The sequence below is a fragment of the Eschscholzia californica genome, unplaced genomic scaffold, assembly GCF_041429995.1.
Source record: "Eschscholzia californica isolate CP2 unplaced genomic scaffold, dmEscCali1.0.p SCAF_3, whole genome shotgun sequence".
Lineage (NCBI taxonomy): Eukaryota > Viridiplantae > Streptophyta > Magnoliopsida > Ranunculales > Papaveraceae > Eschscholzia > Eschscholzia californica.
Window position 1 is genome coordinate 58,080,489 of NW_028238420.1, and position 21,231 is coordinate 58,101,719.

Here is a 21,231-nt window from a genome sequence, read left to right on the forward strand (position 1 = left end):
TACTGATATTAGGAATACACCCTCAAAACAAAAATATTTAGGGTTAATTCTTATTCTCGATTTCTTTGTCAAATATCAATTAAGTAGTTTACGTGCAGTTTCTTATTCCTCTTATTTCTATAGGTTTTCGAAGATGGTTTTTATGATGAAAAATTCATCCTACTCTGACAGCATAAGAATCTAAGATCTCAAATTGCATAATCGACAAAAAGTGGTTGGTCCATGAACTCAAAGTTAGTCCGAGAGCCCGATCCAAATAAGCAAGAAACATCAAGAAAAATAGGCTACCCGAAGTCTGAGACGAATTCGACCCATCAGACTAGATATATTAGATGGCACCGATGGAAAATATATAAAAAAAAGGCTTACCCTAGTATCTGACCTTCCACGTACTGAGTCTGGTTGATTAGAACTAGTCTCGGATATATAATAGTTCGATTTACAAAGTTTAGTCCTTAGTTAGTTCTAGACTTGTTACTGATAATATAAAAACTTATGCATGTGGTTGGCATACGACTCACTTTACTGATTTTTGAAAAACATCAATAATGAGAGTCAATCCCAAAAATATTATCATTTTGGAGAGAATGAGAGTCAATCCCTAACATATTTTAATTTTGGAGGTGTACCCTTAAAATTCCTAAATAATTGGGGGGTTAATATCTAAATAAACCTAAACACTTCGTTAAAAGGTATTTTCGTCATAAGTCACACACATGTGGTTGGCACGTGAACCACTTAACTGATATTTAGCGGAAAAATCGAGAATGGGGGTCAATGCCATACGCCCATACATATTTTCATTTTAAGGGTGAAGTCCTAATATCGCTAAATAACTTCAATTTCTAAATAACCCTTTGATAGAAAAATGTTGTCCAATAAATAGTTTTGTTTACGAAAAATATAGTTGTATTTTGCAATGGTCTTTCCATTTTATTTTGGACCTCAGCTAGGGGTGAGAATCGGGTGGGTGTGGACATCCACAAGTAACCTTCACTTGAACTCGGACCGGTCGAGCAAATCTCTACAATAACCAATTAGGTAGTTTATTTACGACTTCGAAGTGATAGCTAAAGCAGGACCAGAAGAACTACATTGGTTTCTCCCTTTGACTACTTAATAAGAGAACTCAACATAATTTTCTCCTATAGATGGGCAATGTGGGATAGCTCTCTAACTATGTTCCTTTTGAAATCTTTAGCCGCATGTTGTTCCTTTTGAACTTAGGATAAAAGTATGAAGACACCCCAGTTAAAGCAAGTCCAATGCGTATGAGTTGGGGCTCCTAAATAGGCATGTAAACGGTAGCTTATCGGATCGGATATAGGCATATCCGTATCCAAATCTGATAAGCTATCTGAATATCCGTATCTGATCATTATCCGACGGATATTATAAATCAATATCCGAATCCGATAATATTAACGGATATCGAATAATATCCGATATCCGAAACTTTAACAAAATTTCAAATTTTTAACCATTAGATCTAAATAATAAATCTTAACCATACATTTTATATATTATTATGAATAAATTTAAAATTTTTTTATTATTTTTTATATTACTTATCGGATACGGATATTTATCAGATCGATTACTAGTGTATCCGTATCTGATATCCGATAAGCAGATATCCGATATCTGAAATTTCATATATTTTTTTAAAATTCGAATACGGATGCAGATCGGATGTCGAATATTTGGATATCCATTGACAGACTTACTCCTAAATTCAAATTTGGGAATCCCAACCCATCCATTGGGCGCTCCACCTGAGAGCTGGGGGGTTGGGTGCACCTCAGTCCGGACTCCCAACTCCATTAAATAGTTAAAATTTGAAATCAAAACTCCACGCACATGCATCACACAAGTACGTAATTTGAGTTTGGGAGCTCCTGTTGAGAGCGCGACATTGGAGTCTGAACCCCTACATTGGATTTATTCTTAGAAATCTAAGAACCCAGTTGTATTTCACTCAGTCGAGCATTCATTCATTTAATGTGCATGCCCAGTCTAAACCCTAAAATCTTGGGGTTTAGATAACATTGAATGTTAGAATAAACCTGAAAACTCAATGTACATTTATTGGGTATAAACCCGATGCTAAAAACAAGCTCGGGTGCGGGCAAGTGTTCGGATAGAGGTTTTAACCTGAGTCCGCCCACTAAAACGTAGCGGGGAGAGCGGGTTGTGCCTGAGACATAGCTAGGCCTGTAAACGGTAGTTTATCGGATCAGATATAAGTATATCCGTATCCGAATTCGATAAGCTACTCGATATCCGATAATTATCCGACGGATATTATAAATCAATTCTGAATCCGATAATATTAATGGATATCGGATAATATCCGAACCTTTAACAAAATTTTAAATTTTTTCTTAATATTTTTAACCATTAGATCTAAATAATATATTTCAACCTTACATTTTATATATTACTATGAATAAATTTAAATTTGATTATTTTTTTATATTACTTATCGGATACGGATATTTATCGGATCAAATATTAGTGTATCCATTCCGGATCCGATAAGCAGATATCCGATAAGGAATATCCGATAAGGAATATCCGAATCCATATCCGAGATCCGAAAACTTCGGATATTCTTTTAAAATTCGAATACGGATGCCGATCGGATGTCGAATATTCGGATATCCATTGACAGACTAGCAGTCTTACACGGCCTTTGTTGGACTTGGGTGCCTCTCGGCGGGGTCGGGGTCGGGCCCGGGCCCACATGTATAATTCCCATCTCAACTCCCTCTCCCCTACTATATAACTCCCATAAGTGGAGAAGATTGAGATCTATTAAGAATCTATTCAAATAACAGAAGGTGATTGTTCTGCGCGGGAGCCGGTGGAGTAAAAAAGAAAGAAGAAGAAAATGACGGCGACCTTTTCCTTCCCAGTACTACCTAGTAATGATATCGTTTCGATTCTCGAGGAAGCAGAAATCGCAATCATCAGAGAAGAAGATCTCATCAATCCAAAATCCGCTTTCATCATTGCTATTTACACCAACATTTTAATATGTCTCGATCCTCTCCAGTTAATTACTTACATCATTCTAACCCTAGATTTTTACTTGTTTATTCTAAGTCTTTTGATTTAGTTAGGGTTTACTGATAATCATTTCATTATTTTTTGTAGGGAAGATCACGATCAAGCTGATTTCACTGCTTTAGGGTTACTCGAGAATCCTGATCTTCATGTTGATGCAATTCGGATTATGAATTTGTGCAATAAAATCAAGGAATTTGTGGCTTGTGTCACTTGTCCAATTGTTTTTACCCTGAAAGATCTTATAAGGCCTGATACTAATCGGACTGCTGTTTTCTTGAGCTGCATTCTCAATTTCTGCCTTCATAAGTGAGAATTGCTATTTCTCATCAAATTAACATGACCAATATTTGAATCTGAAATTGGAGACTCAATTCTCCTTAACGCTGAAAACACCCAATATAGAGAGATAAGGAAAGAATTGTGGGTAGTTATCTTAAGAACTCGGTTAACCATTTAAGTGGGGAGTTATCTTGAGAAGTTTAAATTAGTGGAAGGAAATCCGATGATGAAAATTTATCAATGAGTACTTGACGGATGAGATTTATAATTGCAATTTATGACATGGCAAAATACCTAGCTAATTTGTTATATTGATGTGAATTATGATGGTAAGTGTTAAACGACTGAAGTTTTAAGACAGCGAAAGTGTAAGAGACACATACTCGTATACAATTTCTATTTGTATTAAAAACTATCTTAGGTGTATATACCTTTGTATGTAACTTTGTTCATGTTAGCAATCCTCTATAAAATGTGATATATATACACTCTTCTTGTTTAAAATAAAGAAAAGAAAAATGGAGACACTTTTCATATACTAACATGCTTTTATGACTATATGTTCGTTTTCTGTTTGATATAGCTTGTTGACTTAGCAGAATAGTCATGTTAAAATGTATGACGTAACGTCAAAGAAGGGATTTCCTTTGTTGCATGATGTATCTCTCTAAGATTAGAAGGTTAAAGGTATATGAGTAGAAGTGGTAGATGCACTACTACTTTCTTGAAACTTTTCCGAGCTTATATCTCAAGGGTTTACTTACTTTTTTTATACAATAATGTATCTATATGCTTATATTTCAGGGTTTGTCCTAATACACTTTCTTAATAATCAGGGACACTATATTAGAGTCGCTACAACCATATGTTGCTGAAGTGATTGACCGCGAAGGGAGGCGTGCAGAGTTAGAATCAAGGATTTCAGAGGTATAAGAAGTGTAAATATTTGTGTCGCATGAAAGCTTTACCTGGTTCAAATGTTTTATTAAAGATACTTATGCTGGTGTTCTAGTTGAACATGGAAATATCAATCCTAAAAGAAGCAAGAGAGAGGGAGCATCAACAGCCCTTTATTCAAGAAATAGATGGTAAAGTTAAGGAGTTATGGCAGACTATTCATGGTCTCCACAAACACCAAATGTCGTCGAAAGCTTCCCTTATGTCATTGAGGGAGAAGGCAATTGCAATTGATGAAAAGGTGTGGTCCTCAATCCTTCTTATTATATATTAATATCAGAAGTATCTCCCAATATTCCGATTGCAAAAGTTAACATGCTCAACGCTTTCTATTAGTATTGAAAAAAAAAAAATCTAATTTTATTTGTTGATATCCTTCTATTATAGAAAAATTCAAATTTTAATTTGAAAAGTCTTAATTTAGATTGGAGATTTTCTAATTTTGATTTGAAAATTCTTAATTCGTGTTTGAAAAGAGTTGTTAGCTATAGTAGTACTAGTACGTAAACTTTCGAACTTTCAACAGTAAATTTATTGTAATGATCTTGTAGCGGAAATGGCTAACTACAAATTTTTTGTCATTGGAACTACTTGGGCAGAGATCATTATTCAGTTTATATATATCATAAAATGATAACAAAAAATTAATTAAATATGTAATAATGCATCACTCGACACACAAAATACTAAAAGACAAACTTGGTCTCGAATTTCTCTGCATATCAACCCTCATTTCAGATATAGTAAGAAACAAACTTGGTTCTCCTTAAGAGGTTGGTTTATGCACGTTGAAAAAATCGACTTCGTTACAAAGAGAACGAAAAAAAACAAGATTTTTTATGTGGCTCCTGGTTCAGCATTTGTTTTCCTATATACCAACAATTTGGTGTTGTGTATGGTAAAAAATTATATTGACCCAATTTTTTGTAGGCCCAAACTAATACAATACATATCCTTCATAAGATCTTTCATACTTAATTGTTCTAAACTTCTAGATTATGTACTGAATGTACCTTTTAAATGCAGATTTCCAGTGCAGACTCTCAATTAGTTCGGAGTGCACAAGAAAATGCAAACTTACGGTCTAAAATTGTTCAGTCGCCAGATAAGCTACAGGTATTGTTCTTGATGTCATCAAATTATTCGTCCCTTCTTGCAAGACTTAACTGATCTATCGTGATTAATCTCCAATTTGGTAATGCTCCAACCTTCTTTCTTTAACGAAAGGATAGTATATTGAAACAAAGAATAGGATTTACAAAGACAAATCAAGAAAAACCTAAATAAACAAGAAATGCCTACTAAGAATGACATTATAGAGTCGTAATAAGAGCTTGGATTGGTAGTAAAGTCTTTTATAATAAAGGTATGACGCCAACTAAAATAAAAAAGAAGATATTTTTATCTTTTACATTCTTTTACAAACATTTTGATTCCGAATGATAGTACCAGTTGTTAAAAGTCTGAACAATAATTTGAGATTGAAAAGGTTGGACTAAATGCTTTAAGGGGTTTGAAAATGGGTTTAAATGCATATGAGTGGGCTGAATAGAATGAGCTAGCATTTGAAAGTGGTTGGGACTTATGAGTGGGCTGAATAGAATGAGCTAGCATTTGAGTTGTCTATCTGTCCGCTGGTTGAAGGCTTCAGGGTCCAAGTTGGAGGAAATCAGCAGGTTGGAAGTCTGGCAAAATGGTTGCCTAAGTAAGAAAGTGGCAAGTTCAGAGAAGTTAGAGAGGGTAAACACAACTAGAGTAGGATCTTTTTGTTCCTTTAGATTTTAGAGTTTTCGGGAGAACTTCATTGAATGTATCTGTCGCGACCAGCCATCTTCCGAGCTTGAATCCTGCCCGAAAGCGAAACGAGCACCACTGTAAAGTGTACCACTCTACACCCACAATATTTGCCCTTTCCCCAAGAGAGACTGTGCCCATATCTCTGAATTTACAACGCAACTATAAATTATGCGGCTGGACTTAGTATAAGCTCAAATTTTTGATGAGAAAGGCTATCTCACCATGAGGATAAAACTACAAATTATGAGACTGTGTCCAAAGAGAAAACTGCATGCCGGTTATGCTTGTGAGTGTGACCCTTGTCAGAAAGATAAATTGACCATGAGGATCATCTTAGTCAAATGTTTTCTAATCCGAAAAAGTTTATTACTTATGGCAAACACCTTGTTTGTAAGAGGCTTAAGCCTCAAGGCACACATTGTCATGGTAAAGGGACACCTATTTCTCAGTCAGAAAGGTGTATGGTTCAACATGCCTCAACTTCTTTTTAGACATTGTACAACAACATGTATTTAATTGTTTAACCGATCTAGCCTCATTTTGAACACTCCACTAACGCATCCTTCTTTGTGTTTTAAAGGGAACTCTAGAGGAGAAAAAATTAGTAAGGGATGAAATGAAGAACTCCGACAGATCAGCAATGCAAGCATTTCAGGAGAAGACTGCCATTCTGGAGGTTTATTCAAAGGTACTACAACTGTCACTAGTTTTCCTTACTATATGGAGTCTGTGCACGTTCATTCAAGCTAATGAAGTACTTCGATTTTTAAAAATATGTTATCCGTCATATCATTGGTAACTAATATAAAGTGTCTGAACTCTGAACTAATCTTTCTGCAAATTTAAAAGTTGGAACAGCTATCTTCAACATATGTTTGATATATACTTTCAAAAAACTGAAAAAGAAAAATGTGTGGTATTCTTTTGCTCAATGAACAGGAAGACTCAGAGGTTATATTGCATGACCAAGACTTCCTAAGTAAAGACCAATCATCAGCCCCTGGTCCATATATATGGTTTATTTGGAAATGTGTAGACTAAGTTGACCTTGTGCTGCGGCTGCCTTGAACTGCAGAAAGTTCTTGTTGCATGGACCCACAACCCAGATTCTGCACACTCTAAGGAATTGAAAAAAAAAAAAGTTCTTTAGAACAATGTTTTCGAGAAGCTCTAGAATTCCCTATGGTCAATAAGCAGATTTAGAATGAAAACTACGAAATGCCAATATGAAAGTTCACCATTTTAGACATGATACAGTCCCTTATTACTTTGTATATGAAGAAAAAACAGTAGAAATGCATATTCTTGATATGAGTGGTAGAGGCTTGATCGAACATGCTCATAAATCTGCTGCACATGCTGGTAGTTGAAAAAAGAGAGTTGTTTTTGTTCTTCACGTGGCTCCTATGGTAGAGTTTTGCACTTATACGTACGAAGTATTAGCCATTTCTTGTTTGGCAACCCAAGTCTAGGTTCCACCATGATTGAAAGAGAAGCCTTAAAATGATAACGCAAAGAGGCTGATTCATAGTCTAATTTAGATTGTTCAGATTAAAGCATTATATTGAAGTTGATTCTTTGCAGGCGCTGAAGAGCATGTCCAAGCACTTCGCCAAAATGCAAGCAATACAGGAACAGGTTTACTTTGTACCTTTTTCTTTACCTTTACTACATCACCTACGTGGCATTGTTTGATATTAAGGATTGGTTTAGAACTTGGAACTTCATTTTAAGTTAATCGAAAAGTCTAAACTTAATTTAATCCTTCTCAATTGAAAATGTATATCTCTTTCATGGCAAGCGATCTTTTGAGATATGCGAAGTTCCCAAAACACACGCATGGCTTTAAGGCAATTGACAAATCTGATTTTTCTTCAGGCTAACTCCGCAAAAACAGTTAATAAAGATGTTAAGGTTCTGAAGTCCAAGCTAAGCGATGAGGGTGTACTATACATGTCTCTCGAAGCAAAATTAGTCGAATGGCAAGGAAAAGGTGATATATGCTGAAATTGATATAATTTGTTTTCTCCAATATTTAATACTGCAAAAAGTAAATTATATGCTTTGTCCATTTAGTGGAACAAGTACAGGAGTCAATTAAAGCTTATGAGAAAGAGAGAGATATGAATCGTAAGGAAGTAAATACAGCAATGGATCATTTCAAGTTGGCAGTGAAATCAAATAAGCACGATCTAAATATGAGAATTAATTCAGCAAGAGAATCTCAATCAGCTTTAGAGCAACAACTGCGTTTAAAATGTGAAGAGATCGTGAAGGAGGTTCGTTTTCAAACTCATAACTGATATTTCTCCACTTCCATTTTCTTGTTCAATAATCAGGTGTTATATTAGTTTAACTATTTTACTTGAACCAGTCGCAAAACAACGTTATATAAGATCGATGATCCGACGATGAGTGGCATTTTGCAAATGTATGAACATCCTTGTGATCATTTAGAACATTGATTCAATGACGTAACTCGACAATCTGACCTTTGACCTAGGTACTTCTCCAAATAGAGAAACCCTTTTCTTCTGACTACATTTCCTTCTACCAAAAGAGAAGTCCTACACTTTCTTGGAAAAGTTAAACATGGTTAATTTCTAATAAGTGATTTACCATATAATACTGAAATCCATATTTTTATTCGTCGACTTTGGTTTATTAACCTGGAAATGTTGTAGACGACGTTAATATTTTTTTGGTGGTTGTAGTTTCGCAACTGTTCACATTCTGTTGGAACTTGCATACAAAGACTCGAAGAGGGGATTGCTACAAAAAAAAGAAGACTAGAAGAGGGGGTATGATAAAGGTTGTGTTCCAACCCAGCTTTTCCAGAAGGAGCTAAAAATACCCGTTTTTCATGCCAATTGTCTAAGCGAGGATTCAATATATATCGTGTACAGCTATAAGATAAGATAATTTAGTAGTTTCTGATTGTTCGTATTTTGTATTTATTTTCTGTCGGTTTAGCTCGAATGTGGATAATGAGATTCGTAAATTAACACATCACGGAACAAGTTTGATGTCATTACTAGTTTAGGGCTTGGTAGAGAACCTCAAATGCAAATAACTAAGGTTGTTTTTTTCTCTTATTTTCTGAATCATCTGAATTTGATGGACCTGAAATTAACTAGAATCAGGATTTTGGACCCCTGACTCAGATTCCACGTCTGTAGACGGTAGACCCAAAATAAAAAATATATTAAATTTAAGGTCCAAACTTCCTATATATTGAATAGGTAAAAAGTCAATATTTTTTTCAATATTTGTTTTCTCTTTGGCAAATACGCAAATGTATCATTATACGCACACAATTAAATTGCAGAAAGTTAAACAGTAAGATGTAGGGGTGAGCAGTGATCGATTTTTCTCGGTTTTAGCTCGAGCCGAAACTAAAGCAATAAGTGGCAGCTTGATTACATCATCGGCCGAAGTCAAGTTAATCATTTGGGCAGCCGACATGGTTTGGCTCGGTTGAATTTGGTTAATCGGTTTAACTGAGCACAATTTAGAGAAAGTTTTAGAAAAAATGGTGAAGTAATGTTTTTTATTGCACAAGGATTAAATTTCTTATTCTTGAATGAGTTTTTTTTTGTTTTCTAAACTCCATTTCACTTTAACACTTTTAAATTTAATTAAAATTATTATTAACATAAGATGATGATGATAATTTGGAACTTAGTACTGGAGTTTAGTATTTCTTCCTCATTACCCTTGTATATAATATCTTATTAGAATAAATCCTTTACGGTTAAGTCGGTTCTGCTTGGTCGGTTTCTAGAAATTCAAACCAAACCGGTTTGAGTTGTTCGGTTTTCAGGTCGAACAGTAATCTATTCGGTCTAAAAATTGATCGGTCTGATTCGACTTAACTTGGCTCAACGATCTGGTTTTATTTTTGCTCACCCTAGTAAATTGTATAGGGTTATTTATGTTTTGTCAATGCAATTCGATAATGTTGTCATGCAAAAATAATTTGTTTTGTGAATTTCAAATATAGTGTATCCAAAATTGATTTGTTTTGTAGATATCAAAAGTTGTATATTTTTTGGACTTTTGACCTATTATATTAGACTTATGGTGTATTAGGTCCATATTTTGGAACTTTCCTCAATAAATTCAAATAACAAACTCTACCTAAATGTGATAGCTCAAAAGTAAAAATAAAGACTAGAGTATTATTTTGTGTTATTAATTAGTGTATTTAGTTTTCTCTTTTAACTTCATATTATCTAACTTTTTCATTCGATGTCGACCTGAAGAAAATTTATATATTTAAATAGGATTCTTCATCGTCATTATAACGAAATTCACTTTTAATAATTTTTTTCAAGAGATACTCAGTTCTATCTATTCATTTTTGCACATTGAATTTGCAAATCGTGCAAATTTGATTTTCGATTGCAAACTGAATTTTGTAAATCTTACAAAGCCGGTTGCAAATTTTGTAAACTTATAAGTGAAAAATAGTTAAGACTTCAATCCTACTCTTTTTAGAACTATTTATGTATAAACAAGATAAAAAAACGAGCATATAAGATCATGACGATTGGAGTAAGCAAAATATTTGATGCTACACCAACAAACAAGATCAAAATGAGCAAACAAGATCAACACGAATATTTGGGCAAACAACATCTAAAGTAATCAAATCAAATAGAAAAAAACGAGCACATAAAGAACGAAGATATAAAAAGTTCGAACTGATCTTTCGTCTTCACAGAGGGGTTTCAAATTTGAATATATTTTTGCTATAAGTCAAGTACGTGATTGGCACGTTAACCACTTAACTGATATTTCACGAAAAATTGAGAACGACGTTAACGCTATATTTATTTTCATTTTAGGGGATAATCCTGCTAAATAACTGGGTTTAATGTCTGAATAACTAATTCAATATTTCCTAATTCTAATGTAAGAATTCAAATAACGGAATGAGAGTCAACAGTTGGTAACCCAAGTGGTTCCAAGGTCTTTCAAAAAAAATGATTTTGATGTGTTGACATAAACTCCAGAAAACTCTAGAGTTCTTATAGTTTAATATTGAGGTTATTAGAGTATAAATAATGTAGTTGGACTTTAGGTCATAGTTTAGTTGAGCTATAAGCCCGATCTTGTTAGAGTTTGAAGATGGGACGATCATCGAACTTATTATATTTGATGTGTCAATGCCAAATGTAATGAGTTCCCAAGGATAAAAAATCTATTATATAAAACAGAAGGGAAAACGATGACTGGGACAAACATCCTTTTTTAATAAAGGATATTGTCTAGAAGTCCTCAAAATTTAAAATATAGTCCTTCGTAGAAATACAGTTACCTATTTAAAAAACAATAATCTTTTCCTTCTTAAAAATAAAATAACTAATTTAAGAAAAAAAAGAAACAAAATAAAATTCAAAGGTTAAAAAAAGAAATTAAAATCTCTCTCTCTCTCTCAATAAAATAATAACTAATTTAAGAGAAAAGAAACAAAAAAATAATAACTAATAAAAATCTATCTCTCAATAAAATATGGTTGTCAATACGTGGACACCAAATTTGTTATGTGGACAAAACCTTTTGGCGGGTGTAAATATAATATATTAATTTAAGTGGACAACCAAATTTCTTTCTCTCTCTATACTTCCTAGCGTTTACCGCCATCATCACCATGAGAGTGAGGAACAAAAACCCTTTGTAGAACATCATTCATGTCTATTAGATTACCTATTCCTTCTCCTCTCTGTTTATGTGAAACAACTTGGTGGGGATATAAGAATTTAGATATTTTGGGATGTCTTCTTCCTATTTACTTGGTATATGGGGTTTGAAAATCAAATCAAACATATTTGCTTACGATAGAAAAACAGATTAATTTGTGGAAGTGTAGTTTGTCTCTCTACATTATATCATGATTTGTTCCTCCACTGGTTTACTAAGCAGAAAACTATAAAAGAAGCAAAACAATAAGATGAACGGATGAAGAATGAGTTATTATTCTTACTAAGGTTTTATTAGATTTTTGATTCATCAAATTATAGGAACAAATATATAAGATAATTAGGGTTTCTGTTGTTGGGCAGTCTTGATTCATCAAGAGAAATACCATCAAGGAGATGGTTGTTGGGTGGAGAAAGCATTTGTGAATTATGTGGAAGAAATTTACAAGAAATAAATTGTCCTCTTTAAAATTAGTTATATTTCAACCCAATATATTTGTCCAAAGAAGAAATATGTTGTCCATATATTGTCCACCTAAAATATAACAATAAATTTCGTAACATTTGATTGGTACAAGTTTCCGTGCGCTAGGACACAGACACTAAAATAACTAATTTAAGTGCCTCCCAATAAAATAATAACTAATTTAAGAGAAAAGAAACAAAAAAGTAATAATTAATAAAAATCTCTCTTTCAATAAAATAAAAAAGGAAATTAAAATCTCTCTCTCTTTCTCAATAAAATTATAACTAATTTAAAAGAAAATAATAACTACTCTCTAAAAATATAATTAACAATAAATTTTGTAACATTTGGTTGATAGAGGGCACGGTATATACCCTAAAAACAAATAACAGAACGGATTGTTCTGCGCGGGAGAAGAAAAAGATGACGTCGACCTTCTCCTTCCCATTACTATATAGTAAAGAAATCGTTTCGATTCTTAAAGAAACACAAATCACAAATGTCAGAGAAGAAGATCTCGTCAATCTCAATTCCGGTTTCGTCATTGCTATTTACACCAACATTTTAATATTTCTCGATCTTCTCCAGTTAATTACTTGCCTCATCTAAACCCTAGCTTTTTACTTGTTTCTTCTAAGTCTTTTGATATAGTTAGGGTTTACTGATCATTTCATTATTTTTTTGTAGGGAAGATCATGATCAAGCTGATTTCACTGCTTTAGGGTTACTCGAGAACCCTGATCTTCATGTTGATGCGGTTAAGATAATGAATTTGTGCAAAAAAATTAAGGAAGTTTTTGCTCTTATCAGTTGTCCAATTGGTTTTACCCTGAAAGATCTTATAAGGCCTGATGCTAATCGTACTACAGTTTTTTTTAGTGCCATTCTCAATTTCTGCCTTCATAGGTGAGGATAACTATTTCTTATCAAATTAGGGTTTTCTTGCTTGTTCTTAATTCTAAAGTTAGTTAGGTCAGTCAGTGCTCACATTTGGTTTGCAATGAAATCATTAGTTCCAAAACTAGGATACGGGCAAACTGTTTTCTCTGTATATTAGGTCTGGTGAACTTTCTAATGTTAAATTGGAGACAAAATGAACAAAAAAAGAGGAGAAAAGAATAATATTTGAATTCAAAATTGGATACTACATGAGTGTGGGGTGATTTTGAGAAGTTTAAATTAGTGGAAGGATATCCGGTGGTGAAATTCTCGTGATGAGTACTTAACGGATGAGAATCATAATTGGAAGTTATGACGTGGCCAAAAACCTAGCTGATTTGTTATATAGATGGTAAGTGTTGAATGCATGAAGTTTAAGACAGAGCATAAGTGTAAGAGGCACATACTCTTATACAGTTTAAAAACTATTTATAAATTTTTATATGTAGCTCTGTCCTAGTTAGCAAATCCTCTATCAAAATGTGAGATATGTTAGAGACACTCTTCTTGTTTAAGAGAAAGAAAAGAAAAAAATATAGACACTCTTGATATACTAACATGCTATTATGCCTATATGTTCGCTTTCGTGTTAGATATAGCTTGTTGACTTAGCAAAATAGTCATATTAAAACACCTTTTACTAGCTTTGACGTGAACTGTTTAATCATTTTGTTAGAATATGTATGAAGCAACTTCAAAGAAGTTACCTTTGTTGCTAAGATGTAACTCTCTAAGATTAAAAGGATAAAGGTACAAGAGTAGAAGTGGTAGATGCACTACTATTGTCTTGAAACTTTTTCGAGATTATATCTTAAGGGTCTTCTTGTCTTTACTTTTCTTTTTTATATAAAAATATGCTTATACTTCAGGGTTTGTCCTAATACACTTTTTTAATAATCAGAGAAAATAAACTTGCGTTACTACAACCATTTATTATTGAATTGAATGACCACGATGTGAGGCGTGCAGCGTTAAACTCAAGGATTTCAGAGGTATAACTAGTGTAAGTGTTTCTGTCGGAAAACTTTACCTGGTTTAAATGTTTTATTAAAGATACTTATGTTGGTGTTCTAGTTGAATATGGAAATATCTAACCTAAAAGAAGCAAGAGACAGGGAACAACCCTTTATTCAAGAAATAGATGGTAAAATTAAGGAGTTGCGGCAGACGATTCATGGTCTCAACAAACACCAAATGTCGTTGAAAGCTTCCGTTATATCATTGAGGGATAAGGCAATTGCAATTGATGAGAAGGTGTGGTCCTTAATCCTTATTATATATTTGCATAAAAAATACCTCCCAATGTTCCGATTGTAAAAGTTTGCATGTTAAATGCTTTCTATTAGCATTGAAAAATTTTCTAATTTCATTTGTTGAAATCTTTTTATTACAAAAAAATCCAAATTTCAATTTGAAAAGTCTTAATTTAGATATTTCAAGATATTTGAAGATCCAAAAGATTGAGTTTCATGTATTTAGAATATGTCTTGTAGTTATGTAATATTAATCGGATAGATATTTTTTACTTTCTTAGATTAATTAGAAAACTAGGAAAGCCTATTTTACTTTATAAATATGAGTTGGGTCTTAAACTTTTTTTTTTTGTTATGTCTTGACCAATATAGCGAATCAAACCCAGGGTTGTGGTGACTATTAATATATCCATTATTGGTTTTCCCGTGGATGTATGTCCAAATTATAAGGGAAGAACTTCGACTGAACAACGTTAAATTATCTTGTCACTATTTCAATTTATTTCTCTGATTATCACATTATCGTGAATTTAACACTAACTAGGTCCACTGTTGAGTCCCACGAGGACCTCCACCCCTCGGGAATTATAGCCGCCCTTAATCACATTAAATGATACAATTTAGTGATTTTGTAAGAACACTTGCTGAAAAATGAGATAATATTTCTTATGTGCTTGTGGTTCAATATTTGTTTAACTATGTACCAACAGTTTGTTGTTGAGCATGCTAAAAAATAAAGGCCCAATATTTTGTAGGCCCAAATTTGTTCAAAACTTCCAGTTTCCGTATTTATTGTATTTACCTTTTAATTGCAGATTTCTAGTGCAGAGTTTCAATTAGTTCAGAGTGCACAAGAAAATGTGAAGTTACGGTCTAAGATTGTTCAGTCGCCAGATAAGCTACAGGTATTGTTCTTGATGTCATCATATTATTCTTCCCTTTTTGCAAGACTTAGCTGATATATTGTGATTAATCTCCCATTTGGTAATGCTCCAACCATCTTCTTTTGATAAAAGGAAATTTTATTGAAACAAAGAATAGGATTTACAAAGGCAAATCACGAAAAGCCTAAATAAACAAGAAACGCCTACTAAGAATAACATTACAAAGTCGTAATGAGAGCTTCCAGATTGGTAGTAAAGTCTTTATAATAAATGTATGACGCCAACTCTTAAATTAAAAATATTAGTTTTCTTACTTCCCAATTAGTAGATTTTATATTGTTGAATTTTGTAAATAGTAGGTTCTTGCTTTTCTCATAAGCTTCTTCGTAAAATCACCTTCTCACTAGCACATATATGTGGGGATGGTATTGGTTTCCACCAGTTTAAGTCTCGCTTGCATCCGCCCCTAATGGATGGTATTCCTGAAACCTTAGATATCAGATGGTGATGGGTTGAGACCTATGTTGTCAAAGGTGCGTCTACAGGAGCAAGGCGCGGGGTGAGCAAGGCTTATGCGAGATGGATGCTCCTATGCCCAATGTCCAGATGGTAAGCCGAGATGTGTATGTGCCGGAACCTGAGGACTGGATGGAAAGATCCATGGGTGTGGCTTGGTATGCTTGACTCTCTTGGCTGCGAGTTACCCTTGTTTCCCCATGCCTCGCCTACGTGAGTGCCTCAGGTCGACTAGGGGAAGTCCTAGGTGATCTGAGACGATGGGCGTACCCAAAATGATTTTTTCCTTTAAAGAAGAACTCAAGTCCGACTTACGTAGCACAATTTAACATCAATGAGGTTCCCAAACCAACAATTTACGTATAAAAATTGAGCCCAATTGAAATTCAAGTCCAACCCAACATCAACTAGGCTTAAGAAACAAACAGAAGTTTGTTTCTCTCTCTAGTAGTAACTCACTGGTCACTGTAGCAGACAGCAGTAAGCTTTTTTTCTTCTTTCCACTCTTCTTCTTGATGCATGCTGTATTGTTGCGTTGCTTAAATGGGGGGAGTTTTAGGTAGTGCAAGTGATGAACCAAGCTGTATAGATAGAATATACAAGGAATAGGTATTCATACAGCTAGTACATGTTATATTATTTGGGGTAGGAAGAAAATTAAAAGGGAGGCTGCTGATCTGATTGGCGACCTGTGGCGAGTTCGCAGCCTTGTCACCTCGCCTCTCACTTAATAGTTAATACAACATAGGTTGGGGCAGAATAATTCTTCTTACCCCGGACTCCACACTATAGTATTGTATCTGAACAGTAATATGAGATATGAGATTGAAAAGGTTGGACTAAATGCTTCAAGGGGTTTGAAAATGGGTATAGTTGGGTATGTGTGGGCAGAATGGAATGAGCTAACAGTTGAAAGTGGTTGGGGCTTATAAGTGTTAAAGGGTTAAGGTTGAGGTCATGGATAGATCGTCCATTGACGCGTATGAGACTTCAGAGGCTAGATAAGGATGAGTTGTCTACCTGTTGAAGGCTTGAGGGTCCAAGGTTGGAAGAAATCAGCAGGTTGGAAGTCTCCCAAAATGGTTGACTAAGGTGCTGTTTGTTTTTTGTTTTTTTCAGATCTGAAATCTGAATTGAAACACAGAAGTTTGTTTTTTAATTTAAGAAAATCTGAAAATGTGGCTGAATTAGGTTGTGGTCTGAATGGGCTGAAAAAGAGCCCACATATTTCAGATTTCAAAACAAGTCTGAAAAAGAGACCCAAATGCTAAAATAGGTTAAGTAAGAAAGTGGTAAGTTCAGAGAAGTTAGAGCGGTCTACAGTGGGAGTTTTGATTCCTTTAGATTTCAGATTTTTTTTTTTGGAGAATTTCATTGAATGTATCTGTCATGATCAGCCATCTGCCAAGCTTGAATCCTGCTGGGACGCAAGTCGGGTACCACTGTACAGTGTACCATTCCGCACCCGCAACGTTTGCCCTTTCCCCGAGCGAGTGTGTGTCCATATCTCTGAATTTACGACCAAACTATGAATTCCACCGTTGGACTAGGTATAAGCTTGAGTTTTAATGAAAAAGGCAATCTCACTCGCAGTTTCCAAAGAGAAAACTGCATGGCGGTAATGCTTGTGACTGTGACCCTTGTTAGAAAGATTAAGTTCACCATGAGGATCCTCTTAGTCAATTATTCTCTAATCCAAAAAGTTTATTTCTCTAATGAGAAAACCCCTGTTTGTAAGAGGCTTACGCCTCAAGGCACACATTGTCATGGTAAGTGGGCGCCTTCTTTGTCGAAAAGGTGTTTGCTTCAACGTGCCTTAACTTCCTTTTAAAACTTTGTGCAACATGTATTTAACTGATCTAGCCTCATTTTAAATCCTCCACTAATGCACCCTGCTTCGTATTTTAAAGGGGACCCTAGAGGAGAAAAAATTAGTGAGGGATGAAGTGAAGAACTCCGACAGATCAGCAACGCAAGCATTCCATGAGAAGACTGCAATTCTGGAGATATATTCAAAGGTAATGAAGTACTTCAACTTATTAAAATATGTAATAAGTCATTTCATTGGTAACTAATATGAAGTGTCTGAACTAATCCTTCTGCAAATTTAAAAGTTGGAACATCTCTCATCAATGAGCAGAAACTGAGAGGTTATATTGCATGACTAAGACTTCCTAAGTAAAGATCACGCATCATTGTCTCGCTAAGAAAATGGTACTCTCACCCCCCTGGTCCAAAAATATGGTTTATTTGGAAATTTGTAGACTAAATTGACCTTGTGCTGCCTTGAACGCCAGAGTTCTAGTTGCATGGATCCACATTCAGATTCTGCACACTCTTGGAATAGATGAAAACAGTTAGAGAAAGTTTTCTAAAACAATGTTTTTGAGAAGCTTTGGAATTCTCTATGGTCAATAAGCATAAAGTTGTAAAAAGCAGTTCTGAAGTATGTAAAGTCTACATATGAGTCTGGAATTTAGTTAGATTTAGATTGAAAACTACGAAATGTCAATCTCAAAGTTCACCATTTTAAACATGATACAGTCCCTTATTACCTTGTTTATAAAGAAAAATAGTACAAATGCATATTCTTGATACATGAGTGGTAGAGGCTTGATTGTCATGCTCATAAATCTGGTGCACATGATTCTAGTTGAAAAAAGAATTTGTTTTTATTCTTGATATGGTCGTGGTTCTTATGGTAGAGTTTTTCACTGATGCCTACGAAGTAGTAGCCATTTCTTCTTTGGCAACTCGAGTCTAGGTTCCACCATCTTTTTTGATTGAAAGAGAAGCTTAAATCGATAATGCAAAAACGCTGATTCATAGTCTAATTTAGATTGCTCAGATTAAAGCATTATATTGAAGAAATAGTTGACTTGATTCTTTCGCAGGCGCTGAAGAAAATGTCCAAGCACTTCGCCCAAATGCAAGCAATACAGGAACAGGTTTGCTTTTTTACCTTTACTACATCACTTAAGTGGCACTGTTTAATATGAAGGATTGGTTTAGAACATGGAACTTCATTTTAAGTTAATCAAAAAGTCTAAACTTAATTTAATCTTTCTCCATTCGAAAATTCATTTATTTTTCATGGCCAGAGATGTTTTGAGATATGCAAAGTTCCCAAACACACATATTGACAACTCCGATTTTTCTTCAGGCTAACTCCGCAAAAACAGTTGATAAAGATGTTAAGGTTCTGAAGTCTAAGCTAAGCGATGAGGGAGTACTAGACATGTCTCTTGAAGCAAAATTAGTCGAACGGCAAGGAAAAGGTGATTTATGCTGAAATTGATATAATTTGTTTTCTCCGATATTTAATACTGCACTAAAAGTAAATTATATGCTTTATCCATTTAGTGGAACAAGTTCACGAGTCAATTAAAGCTTATGACAAAGAGAGAGATATGAAGCGTAAGGAAGTAAATACAGCAATGGATCATGTCAAGTTGGAAGTGGAATCAAAGAAGCACAATCTAGTAGCATTTGAGAAGAAGGTGGAAGCTATAGTTGCAGAGGTACACAATTTCTCGCTGATTTTAATACTAAATCCAAAATTGTGTTTGGATTTAAAGGTTGTGAGGCTAATTAACTCCTGATGTTTCAGGCGGATAATATAAATATGAGAATTAATTCAGCAAGAGAATCTCAAGCAGCTTTAGAGCAACAACTGAGTCTAAAATCTGAAGAGATCATGAAGGAGGTTCGTTTTGAAACTCATTACTGATATTTCTCCATCTCCATTTTTCTTGTTCGATAGTCATTTGTTATATTAGTTTCGCTATTTTACTTGAACCAGTCACAAAACAACGTTATATAAGATTGATGATCTGATGAGTGGCATTTTGCAAATCTAGAACATCCTTGTGATCATTTAGAACATTGATTCCATGACGTACTTCGTCAATCTGACCAGCGACCTAGGTACTTTTCCAAATAGAAACCCTTTTCTTCTGACTATATTTCCTTCCGACCAGAAGAGAAGGGAGTACACGTTTTTGGAAAAGTTTAACGTGGGTAATTTTTAAAAAGTCTTCTACCACATTATACAGAAATCCGTATTTTCATCCTGTCTCCTTTGGTTTATTATCCTGGTAGTGTTGTATACGACGTTGATTTTTTTTTTTTTTTTGTGGTTGTAGTTTCACAACTATTCACACTCTGTTGGAACTTGCACACAAAGACTAGAAGAGGGGATTGCTACAAAAAAAAGAAGACTAGAAGAGGGGGTATGATAAAGGTTGTGTTCCACACCCCAGACTTTCGGAAGGAGCTAAAAAGTACATACGTTCGTGCCAATCGTTTTCAGGAGGATTCAATATATATTGTACAGCTATAGCCTATAGGATAGGATAATTTAGTAGTGTTTGATTGTTCTTTATTTATTTTTATTTTTCATTCATTCATCCCCAATGTGGAGAATGATTTTTGTAAATTAATGCATCATCGTACAAGTCTGATATCATTATTAGTTTAGTATGTGATATTTTTTTTTTATTGCTAAGTTTAGGATGTGGTAGAGAAAATGCAAATGAATCTAATGGACCTGGAATTATGTTTTTTTTTAATGTGATAACCTGGAATTATGTTGAATCAGGAATTTGGACCTTTGACTCAAATTCCACGTACGGGCCCAAAATAAAAAATATGTTCCTCATCATTATAACAAAATTCACTTTTACTAATTTTTGCAAAAGATGCTCGGTGCAGATTTGGTTATCCATTGCAAACTGGATTTTGTAAATGTTGCAAACTCAGTTTGCAAATCTTGTGAACTTACAAATGAAAAATAATTAAAACTTCAATCTCCATCTCTTTCTAAAACTATATCTATAAACAAGATAAATAGGAGCACATAAAATCAGCATGAAAAATTGAGTAAACAAAAAAAATCCGATTCTACACTAACAAACAAGATCAAGCCGAATATTTTGAGCAAACATCTAAATTAATCAAAGTTGAATAGAAAAATTGAACCCATAGAAAACGAAGATATAAAAAGTTTGAACTGATCCTTTGTCTTCATAAAGCGGTTGGAAATTCGAAATCGGAATCGTTTGTTTCATACAACCAATTAAAGCCCAAGATTAGTCACTAAAAACTTTGAAATAACCAAACCAAGTGACGTCAAGACGACACCAAAAAAAGATTAGGCAGTCACATGAATAAGATGAACACTTTTAGGAGTACTTTTTTCCTAAACATCTTTAGGAATCATTGACCATAACTTATGGAGATTTACAAAAGAAAGGTATCAAAAATTCAGAATTAGAGATGGAGTTATGAACAAGTGAAGATGAAACTCAGTAATAGAAACACACCAAGGTTAAGGTTACTTTTGGAACAAAAAGATAACAAAA

At 34.1% G+C, this 21,231-nt stretch overlaps 2 protein-coding genes across 5 annotated transcripts; both read left to right on the forward strand.

Annotated features, from left to right (window-relative positions):
- The first annotated feature begins 2,786 nt into the window (after nt 1-2,786).
- On the forward strand, nt 2,787-9,200 carry LOC147552424 (kinetochore protein NUF2 homolog). 4 transcript variants are annotated; one of them, XM_086672487.1, is made up of 10 exons: nt 2,787-3,057; nt 3,160-3,378; nt 4,188-4,278; nt 4,364-4,549; nt 5,335-5,424; nt 6,686-6,793; nt 7,690-7,743; nt 7,984-8,098; nt 8,182-8,384; nt 8,820-9,200. In XM_086672487.1, exons 1-10 carry the CDS (start codon nt 2,894-2,896, stop codon nt 8,910-8,912), a joined length of 1,323 nt encoding a protein of 440 aa, XP_086528613.1. In that variant the 5' UTR covers nt 2,787-2,893; the 3' UTR covers nt 8,913-9,200. The 4 variants fall into 4 exon arrangements, with proteins under 4 accessions (XP_086528613.1, XP_086528612.1, XP_086528614.1 ...); XM_086672486.1 differs by having other exon boundaries at nt 2,795-3,057; nt 7,690-7,752; XM_086672488.1 differs by having other exon boundaries at nt 2,795-3,041; nt 7,690-7,752.
- Nucleotides 9,201-12,622: 3,422 nt separating this feature from the next.
- LOC147552425 (kinetochore protein NUF2 homolog) lies at nt 12,623-20,423 on the forward strand. Its single transcript, XM_086672484.1, has 11 exons — nt 12,623-12,863; nt 12,964-13,182; nt 14,117-14,207; nt 14,290-14,469; nt 15,284-15,373; nt 17,779-17,886; nt 18,763-18,816; nt 19,032-19,146; nt 19,232-19,389; nt 19,479-19,574; nt 20,014-20,423. The coding sequence occupies exons 1-11, from the start codon at nt 12,700-12,702 to the stop codon at nt 20,104-20,106; spliced, it is 1,368 nt and encodes a 455-aa protein (XP_086528610.1). The 5' UTR covers nt 12,623-12,699; the 3' UTR covers nt 20,107-20,423.
- The last annotated feature ends 808 nt before the right edge of the window (nt 20,424-21,231 follow it).

Excerpts from the sequence above, each read along its gene's own strand:
- LOC147552424 (XM_086672486.1), top strand. The coding sequence starts at position 2,894 with ATGACGGCGACCTTTTCCTTCCCAGTACTACCTAGTAATGATATCGTT. Across the intron at positions 4,550-5,334 it reads CAATTGCAATTGATGAAAAG|ATTTCCAGTGCAGACTCTCA; the intron begins GTGTGGTCCTCA and ends TTTTAAATGCAG. Across the intron at positions 8,099-8,181 it reads AGTCGAATGGCAAGGAAAAG|TGGAACAAGTACAGGAGTCA; the intron begins GTGATATATGCT and ends TTGTCCATTTAG.
- LOC147552425 (XM_086672484.1), top strand. The coding sequence starts at position 12,700 with ATGACGTCGACCTTCTCCTTCCCATTACTATATAGTAAAGAAATCGTT. Across the intron at positions 17,887-18,762 it reads TTCTGGAGATATATTCAAAG|GCGCTGAAGAAAATGTCCAA; the intron begins GTAATGAAGTAC and ends ATTCTTTCGCAG. Across the intron at positions 19,147-19,231 it reads AGTCGAACGGCAAGGAAAAG|TGGAACAAGTTCACGAGTCA; the intron begins GTGATTTATGCT and ends TTATCCATTTAG.